The 10,214-nt window shown below is 38.3% G+C and overlaps 1 protein-coding gene across 10 annotated transcripts in view; it reads right to left on the bottom strand.

The window, feature by feature from the left end:
• Window positions 1-3,887: 3,887 nt before the first annotated feature.
• The window catches only part of fam13b (family with sequence similarity 13 member B), a 98,536-nt gene continuing 92,209 nt past the window's right edge, over window positions 3,888-10,214 (bottom strand). For 8 of the 10 annotated variants that reach the window (XM_061976625.1, XM_061976626.1, XM_061976622.1 and 5 more), the window contains 4 exons: window positions 8,952-9,047; window positions 8,552-8,892; window positions 8,384-8,485; window positions 3,888-4,928 (listed from right to left, as the gene is read on the bottom strand). In XM_061976625.1, the coding sequence (XP_061832609.1) occupies window positions 4,805-4,928; window positions 8,384-8,485; window positions 8,552-8,892; window positions 8,952-9,047 (663 nt within the window). In that variant the 3' untranslated portion in view covers window positions 3,888-4,804. The remainder of the gene's footprint in view (window positions 4,929-8,383; window positions 8,486-8,551; window positions 8,893-8,951; window positions 9,048-10,214) is intronic. The other 2 variants (XM_061976629.2, XM_061976628.1) reach the window with 1 other exon arrangement.

Genomic DNA, 10,214 nt, shown 5'->3' with positions numbered 1-10,214 from the left:
AAGATCTTTGATTTGTGTTTTGTAACATGTATTTTAATACAGCAGAGTGCTCCTCTCACAGAAAGGATCTTTGAACTGCATTTTTCCAGTTTTTTAGTGCTCCCGTCAAGCAAGATCTTTGACTTGTGTTTTGTAACATGTATTTTGATACAGCAGAGTGCTCCTCTCACAGAAAGGATCTTTGAACTGCATTTTTCCACAGTTTTTAAGTGCTCCCGTCAAGCAAGATCTTTGATTTGTGTTTTGTAACATGTATTTTGATACAGCAGAGTGCTCCTCTCACAGAAAGGATCTTTGAACTGTATTTTTCCAGTTTTTTAGTGCTCCCGTCAAGCAAGATCTTTGATTTGTGTTTTGTAACATGTATTTTGATACAGCAGAGTGCTCCTCTCACAGAAAGGATCTTTGAACTGCATTTTTCCACAGTGTTTTAGTGCTCCCGTCAAGCAAGATCTTTGATTTGGGTTTTGTAACATGCATTTTAATACAGCAGAGTGCTCCTCTCACAGAAAGGATCTTTGAACTGCAATTTTACACAGTGTTTTAGTGCTCCCGTCAAGCAAGATCTTTGATTTGTGTTTTGTAACATGTATTTTAATACAGCAGAGTGCTCCTCTCACAGAAAGGATCTTTGAACTGCATTTTTCCACAGTTTTTAAGTGCTCCCGTCAAGCAAGATCTTTGATTTGTGTTTTGTAACATGTATTTTGATACAGCAGAGTGCTCCTCTGACATAAAGGATCTTTGAACTGCATTTTTCCACAGTGTTTTAGTGCTCCCGTCAAGTAAGATCTTTGATTTGTGTTTTGTAACATGTATTTTAATACAGCAGAGTGCTCCTCTCACAGAAAGGATCTTTGAACTGCATTTTTCCAGTTTTTTAGTGCTCCCGTCAAGCAAGATCTTTGACTTGTGTTTTGTAACATGTATTTTGATACAGCAGAGTGCTCCTCTCACATAAATGATCTTTGAACTGCATTTTTCCACAGTGTTTTAGTGCTCCCGTCAAGCAAGATCTTTGATTTGTGTTTTGTAACATGTATTTTGATACAGCAGAGTGCTCCTCTCACAGAAAGGATCTTTGAACTGCATTTTTCCACAGTTTTTAAGTGCTCCCGTCAAGCAAGATCTTTGATTTGTGTTTTGTAACATGTATTTTAATACAGCAGGGTGCTCCTCTCACAGAAAGGATCTTTGAACTGCATTTTTCCACAGTTTTTAGTGCTCCCGTCAAGCAAGATCTTTGATTTGTGTTTTGTAACATGTATTTTGATACAGCAGAGTGCTCCTCTCACAGAAAGGATCTTTGAACTGTATTTTTCCAGTTTTTTAGTGCTCCCGTCAAGCAAGATCTTTGATTTGTGTTTTGTAACATGTATTTTGATACAGCAGAGTGCTCCTCTCACAGAAAGGATCTTTGAACTGCATTTTTCCACAGTGTTTTAGTGCTCCCGTCAAGCAAGATCTTTGATTTGGGTTTTGTAACATGCATTTTAATACAGCAGAGTGCTCCTCTCACAGAAAGGATCTTTGAACTGCAATTTTACACAGTGTTTTAGTGCTCCCGTCAAGCAAGATCTTTGATTTGTGTTTTGTAACATGTATTTTAATACAGCAGAGTGCTCCTCTCACAGAAAGGATCTTTGAACTGCATTTTTCCACAGTTTTTAAGTGCTCCCGTCAAGCAAGATCTTTGATTTGTGTTTTGTAACATGTATTTTGATACAGCAGAGTGCTCCTCTGACATAAAGGATCTTTGAACTGCATTTTTCCACAGTGTTTTAGTGCTCCCGTCAAGTAAGATCTTTGATTTGTGTTTTGTAACATGTATTTTAATACAGCAGAGTGCTCCTCTCACAGAAAGGATCTTTGAACTGCATTTTTCCAGTTTTTTAGTGCTCCCGTCAAGCAAGATCTTTGACTTGTGTTTTGTAACATGTATTTTGATACAGCAGAGTGCTCCTCTCACATAAATGATCTTTGAACTGCATTTTTCCACAGTGTTTTAGTGCTCCCGTCAAGCAAGATCTTTGATTTGTGTTTTGTAACATGTATTTTGATACAGCAGAGTGCTCCTCTCACAGAAAGGATCTTTGAACTGCATTTTTCCACAGTTTTTAAGTGCTCCCGTCAAGCAAGATCTTTGATTTGTGTTTTGTAACATGTATTTTAATACAGCAGGGTGCTCCTCTCACAGAAAGGATCTTTGAACTGCATTTTTCCACAGTTTTTAGTGCTCCCGTCAAGCAAGATCTTTGATTTGTGTTTTGTAACATGTATTTTGATACAGCAGAGTGCTCCTCTCACAGAAAGGATCTTTGAACTGTATTTTTCCAGTTTTTTAGTGCTCCCGTCAAGCAAGATCTTTGATTTGTGTTTTGTAACATGTATTTTAATACAGCAGGGTGCTCCTCTCACAGAAATGATCTTTGAACTGCATTTTTCCAGTGTTTTAGTGCTCCCGTCAAGCAAGATCTTTGATTTGTGTTTTGTAACATGCATTTTAATACAGCAGAGTGCTCCTCTCACAGAAAGGATCTTTGAACTGCATTTTTCCACAGTTTTTAGTGCTCCCGTCAAGCAAGATCTTTGATTTGTGTTTTGTAACATGTATTTTGATACAGCAGAGTGCTCCTCTCACAGAAAGGATCTGTGAACTGCATTTTTTTAAATTAGAATAGACTTTGTTACGCACTTGATCTTATTAATCTCAGATTTTGGGCCCCAATGACATATATAATTGAGAACTGTCTCAGTAAACTTTCATTTAGAAGATTAATTGCTCTGAGTGGATATTTAGTAGTTGTAGAGTGACCTGACTGGGATTGAACCCAGAACCCTTCGATTAGAAATTAGCTGTTTAACCATTCAGCTATCTTTGATCTTATTGATCTCAGATTTCGGTCCCCAATGACATACCTAATTGAGAACATTTAAACAATCATACAAAAGATTTATTCAACTGACTAGATCTTAACTAGTTTCAGAGTGACCTGACTGGGATTGAACCCAGAACCCTTTGATAGTTAATTAGCTGTTTAACCATTCAGCTATCCTTGATCTTACTGATCTTAGATTTTGGGCTCCAATGACTTATTTACATGAGAACTGTCTCAGTAAACTTTCATTTAGAAGATTAATTGCTCTGAGTGGATATTTAGTAGTTGTAGAGTGACCTGACTGGGATTGAACCCAGAACCCTTTGATTAGAAATTAGCTGTTTTAACCATTCAGCTATCTCTGATCTTATTGATCTCCGATTTCGAGTCCCATTGATATACATAATTGAGAACATTTAAACTATCATACAAAAGATTTATTCAACTGACTAGATCTTAACTAGTTTGAGAGTGAGCTGACTGGGATTGAACCCAGAACCCTTTGACGGGGAGATAGCTGTTTAACCATTCAGCTATCCTTGGGCTCAGCAATTCGTCTATCTCCCGTCAAGCAAGATCTTTGATTTGTGTTTTGTAACATGTATTTTAATACAGCAGAGTGCTCCCGTCACAGAAAGGATCTTTGAACAGCATTTTTCCACGGTTTTTAGTGCTCCCGTCAAGCAAGATCTTTGATTTGTGTTTTGTAACTTGTATTTTAATATACATATGTATGTATGAACATACATATGTTCATACATACATATGTTCATACATACGTATGTATGTTCATACACACATATGTATGTTCATACATACATACGTATGTTCATACATATACTATGATCGCAGTGTGTATCTAGTGTAGTGTACAAATACGCACTGTGAAACAACAAATTTAACATTGTAGCTAAATGAGTTCACTGCTAGTGAGTCTTCGTTGACGTCAGTTCCCATTCCATTTTGTGACTTACTTGTTTAGAACAGCAAAAAAAGGTGAATCCAAGCTGTCGATCGTCCACACAAACTTTTATTATTGCTGCTTCTTTTTATGGCACAAATAATAGAAACAATACATTGTGTTATTGTTGCTATGTTGTAACATGCAAGCCTGTTTTTTTTTTTTGTAAGTATTTTTTTTTTTCCATCACAGAGGACGAGCAGGATCAGATCACACACTAACGACTACAGCTGCTTTGTACAGTTTGGTGAGTAGAAACACACTACAGTAAGTCATGGATGTGATAGTTCAGCATCATAATAGAAAAACAATCTCAGGGTGCCACAAATATCAGGAAGCAAAAAAGGGGCCACACGTGGAATAATTTAAAACATTTCTGACATTCGTCCATCGGGTGTTTGTATTTACAGAATATATATTTATTTATATTTCTATTCGTAAAGAAGTAGTGCTTCCATTTGAGAAGTACAGGACAAAAAACACACAACGGGGCTGCATTCTGGGAATGCTGTGCAAATAACATTTCTCTTTACACAAACTCTCCATTTTCACTTCCAAGCGAGCAGGACGTGTCCCTCGTGTGCCAGCGAGACAAGACAACGCTCACACGGACACAACTCCTCCCGTCACCTGCCAGCAGGAAACGACCACAGCGAGTACGGTGCACCACCAGCAGGAGCCGCTTTGTGGGGGCGAAAGACGAGCGAGGACGCGGACACAAACGGTAAAACGGAGAATAAAATGTCACCTGATGTCAAGAGCCGATGGGATCTCTTTGACACCAGGTGTGTCTGGATGCTACGCGGCCTGTGATTGGTTGAGACCGCTGTCAATCACACGCCGCACCGCTGCCTTCGAGTCACACCGATGCTGCGGCGTCTTTTACGGCGGCAGTTTGAAGCTTTCTGTTTGGCAAATCTTCGCCATGACTCGAGGGCAGCGACGTTGCCGAGCTGGGGGTGTTCTAGATGGACTTGGAGGAATCTTGCTTGCTGATGAGAACCTCCAGGAGGCGGAGCTTGGCTTTGACTCTCTTGTAGGCTCTGTACTCGTCCAACATGGGCTCGCGGTCCTCCTTCTGGACGTTCCTGCACATCCAAAAGCTCAGGTCAGCTTGTTTCTTAGTGTAGTGTACTACACTATGATCGTAGTGTGTATCAAGTGTAGTGTACTACACTATGATCGTAGTGTGTATCAAGTGTAGTGTAGTGTGTATCAAGTGTAGTGTACTACACTATGATCGTAGTGTGTATCAAGTGTAGTGTACTACACTATGATCGTAGCGTGTATCAAGTGTAGTGTACTACACTATGATCGTAGTGTGTATCAAGTGTAGTGTAGTGTGTATCAAGTGTAGTGTACTACACTATGATCGTAGCGTGTATCAAGTGTAGTGTAGTGTGTATCAAGTGTAGTGTACTACACTATGATCGTAGTGTGTATCAAGTGTAGTGTAGTGTGTATCAAGTGTAGTGTACTACACTATGATCGTAGAGTAGTATTAATTGTAGTGTAGTGTGTATCAAGTGTAGTGTACTACACTATGATCGTAGTGTGTATCAAGCGTAGTGTAGTGTGTATCAAGAGTAGTGTACTACACTATGATCGTAGTGTGTATCAAGTGTAGTGTAGTGTGTATCAAGTGTAGTGTACTACACTATGATTGTAGCGTGTATCAAGTGTAGTGTACTACACTATGATCGTAGTGTAGTATCAAGTGTAGTGTAGTGTGTATCAAGTGTAGTGTACTACACTATGATCGTAGTGTAGTATCAAGTGTAGCGTACTACACTATGATCGTAGTGTAGTACACAACACTTGATACACACTACGATCATAATGTAGTACACTACACTTGATACTACACTACAATCATAGTGTAGTACACTACACTTGATACACACTACGATCATAGTGTAGTACACTACACTTGATACTACACTACGATCATAGTGTAGTACACTACACTTGATACACATTACGATCATAGTGTAGTACACTACACTTGATACTATACTACGATCATAGTGTAGTACACTACACTTGATACACACTACGATCATAGTGTAGTACACTACACTTGATACTACACTACGATCATAGTGTAGTACACTACACTTGATACACACTACAAGCATAATGTAATACACTACACTTGATACTACACTACGATCATAGTGTAGTATCAAGTGTAGCGTACACTATACTACGATCATAGTGTAGTATCAAGTGTAGCGTACTACACTATGATCGTAGTGTAGAACACTACACTTGATACTACAGTACGATCATAGTGTAGTACACTACACTTGATACTACACTACGATCGTAGTGTAGTACACTGCACTTGATACCACACTACGATCATTGTGTAGTATCAAGTGTAGTGTACTACACTATGATCGTAGTGTGTATCAAGTGTAGTGTACTACATAATGATCATAGTGTGTATCAAGTGTAGTGTACTACACTATGATCGTAGTGTAGTATCAAGTGTAGTGTACTACATTATGATCGTATTGTAGTATCAAGTGTAGTGTACTACACTATGATCGTAGTGTAGTATCAAGTGTAGAGTACTACACTATGATCTTATTGTAGTATCAAGTGTAGTGTACTACACTATGATCGTAGTGTAGTATCAAGTGTAGAGTACTACACTATGATCTTATTGTAGTATCAAGTGTAGTGTACTACACTATGATCTTATTGTAGTATCAAGTGTAGTGTACTACACTATGATCGTAGCGTAGCATCAAGTGGAGTGTACTACACTATGATTGTAGCGTAGTATCAAGTGTAGTGTACTACACTATGATCGTAGTGTGTATCAAGTGTAGTGTACTACACTATGATCGTAGTGTAGTATCAATTGGAGTGTACTACACTAGGATCTTAGTGTGTATCAAGTGTAGTGTACTACACTATGATCGTAGTGTAGTATCAAGTGTAGTGTACTACACTATGATCGTATTGTAGTATCAACTGTAGTGTACTACACTGTGATCGTAGTGTGTATCAAGTGTAGTGTATTACACTATGATCGTAGTGTAGTATCAAGTGTAGTGTACTACACTGTGATCGTATTGTAGTATTAACTGTAGTGTACTACACTGTGATCGTAGTGTCTATCAAGTGTAGTGTACTACACTATGATCGTCGTGTAGTATCAAGTGTAGTGTACAACACTATGATCGTAGTGTGTATCAAGTGTAGTGTACTACACTATGATCGTACTGTAGTATCAAGTGTAGTGTACTACACTATGATCGTAGCGTAGTATCAAGTGTAGTGTACTACACTATGATCGTAGTGTGTATCAAGTGTAGTGTACTACACTATGATCGTAGTGTAGTATCAAGTGTAGTGTACAACACTATGATCGTAGTGTGTATCAAGTGTAGTGTACTACACTATGATCGTACTGTAGTATCAAGTGTAGTGTACTACACTATGATCGTAGTGTAGTATCAAGTGTAGTGTACTACACTGTGATCGTAGTGTCTATCAAGTGTATTGTACTACACTGTGATCGTCGTGTAGTATCAAGTGTAGTGTACTACACTATGATCGTATTGTAGTATCAAGTGCAGTGTACTACACTGTGATCGTAGTGTGTATCAAGTGTAGTGTACTACACTATGATCGTAGTGTGTATCAAGTGTAGTGTACTACACTATGATCGTAGTGTAGTATCAAGGGCAGTGTACTACACTATGATCGTAGTGTGTATCAAGTGTAGTGTACTACACTATGATCGTAGTGTAGTATCAAGTGTAGTGTACTACACTATGATCGTAGTGTAGTATCAAGTGTAGTGTACTACACTAATAAAGCTTTTTTTTCCTACTTTATTGAAAAATACTTTTTCATAGCTTTGACACTGCTTCACTTCTTTTTACACTTTGTGACCTCAAACATTATTACATATACAAATGATCTATCTGTCAAAATGATCAAATTTATTGCTCATCCTCTTTGTATTCGGGCTCAAAAATATAAGATCCTGGATGATCATTTTTCACAAAGTGATCGTTAGCTCTCAGTGCGACGCCAAAAATTACTTAATTTAAGTACAATGTTTTATTTTTCTATATTTAGTGTGTGTGTCTTCCACCCACCTGCCATTATGTGTGTGTGTCTTCCACCCACCTGCCATTATGTGTGTGTGTGTGTGTGTGTGTGTGTGTGTGTGTCTTCCACCCACCTGCCATTATGTGTGTGTGTGTCTTCCACCCACCCACCTGCCGTTATGTGTGTGTGTCTTCCACCCACCTGCCATTATGTGTGTGTGTGTGTGTCTTCCACCCACCTGCCATTATGTGTGTGTGTGTGTCTTCCACCCACCTGCCATTATGTGTGTGTCTTCCACCCACCTGCCGTTATGTGTGTGTCTTCCACCCACCTGCCGTTATGTGTGTGTCTTCCACCCACCTGCCGTTATGTGTGTGTCTTCCACCCACCTGCCGTTATGTGTGTGTGTGTCTTCCACCCACCTGCCGTTATGTGTGTGTGTGTGTGTGCGTGTGTGTCTTCCACCCACCTGCCATTATGCTGGTAGAAATCCTCCTCAAAGTCTCGAATGGTCTTCCTCAGTTTCTTCTTCTCCGCCCGGGCTTTCCACAGCTGTTCCAGCAGCTCTGGCCTGACACACACAAGAAAAAAGCATGTTAGGAATTGAGGTCAGGGTTCTAAACCTTGATGGACTCACATGGACGATGCGTTGGAGGTGGATAGTCGCAGGTCGAGCGCCAGCTTCCCCGACCCCTCCTCCATCTTGCTGCTCCCTTCAGGGCGGGTGTGCGGGTCCATGGCCATGATGACCTCTGACCCTTGCATCTCCCCGCCGCTGCTCTCTCCTTCTTCCTCCTCTTCCTCCTCCTCCTCATCCTCTTCCTCCTCCTCTTTCTCCGCCTCCTTGTTGCCCTTGTCGTTGTCCCCCTCTCCTCTGCACTCGTTCTCCTCCTCTTGGATCTCCTCCCAGAAGTGGGCCGTCTCGCCCTCGATGATTGGCTGGAGGGTTTGGCTCCGCCTCTTGCTGGACGGTGACACCTGAGAGCAGAAGAGGAAGTGTCAGCTAATGCTAATGCAAATGCTGCGTGTGCACTCACAGTGACAGGTGTGATGGTGACCCGGGTCAGCATCTGCTTGACCAGCCGGTAGCGCTCGTAGAGAGGCTTCACCACCAGGCGCTCCTCACGAGTGGCCTAGAAGACAATAGGACTTGTTCTGTACTCCTACTTACTTTAGTGTTACAGTCTTCTAAATGGGGTGGAGTTCTATTAAGCCCTTGTTATATACACACACACATGTATATATGTATGTATATATGTATGTATGTATATATATATATATATATATATATATACATACATATATACATGTGTGTGTGTGTATATATATATATATATATATATATATATATATATACATACATACATATATACATGTGTGTGTGTATATAGAAATATATATATATATATATATATATATATATACACACACAGTATATATATATATATATATAGGTATATATATACACACATACATATGTATGTATGTATGTATGTGTGTGTATGCATATCTATGTCTGTATGTATATATGTGTATGTATATATGTATAAATACATGTATATATATATATGTATATTTATATATATATATATATATATATATATACATATATATATATATACATATATATAAATATATGTATATAGGTCTATATATATGTATGTATGTTTATCTATATATGTATGTATATATGTATATCTAAATATATGTATGTATGTAGGTATGTATATATATATGTATGTATACATGTATACATATGTATATCTATAGATGCATGCATATATGTATATCTATATATATATATGTATGTTTATATGTGTATGTATGTATGTATATATACATGTATGTATGTATATATATGTATGTATATATATATATATGTATATAGGTCTATATATATATATATATATATATATGTATGTATGTACATCTATAAATGTATGTGTATACAGGTAAAAGCCAGTAAATTAGAATATTTTGAAAAACTTGATTTATTTCAGTAATTGCATTCAAAAGGTGTAACTTGTACATTATATTTATTCATTGCACACAGACTGATTCATTCAAATGTTTATTTCATTTAATTTTCATGATTTGAAGTGGCAACAAATGAAAATCCAAAATTCCGTGTGTCACAAAATTAGAATATTGTGTAAGGCTAATACAAAAAAGGGATTTTTAGAAATGTTGGCCAACTGAAAAGTATGAAAATGAAAAATATGAGCATGTACAATACTCAATACTTGGTTGGAGCTCCTTTTGCCTCAATTACTGCATTAATGCGGCGTGGCATGGAGTCG

Source organism: Nerophis lumbriciformis, linkage group LG16, assembly GCF_033978685.3.
Source record: "Nerophis lumbriciformis linkage group LG16, RoL_Nlum_v2.1, whole genome shotgun sequence".
NCBI classification, from domain to species: Eukaryota; Metazoa; Chordata; class Actinopteri; order Syngnathiformes; family Syngnathidae; genus Nerophis; species Nerophis lumbriciformis.
This window is presented reverse-complemented; position numbering and strand designations above follow the sequence as displayed.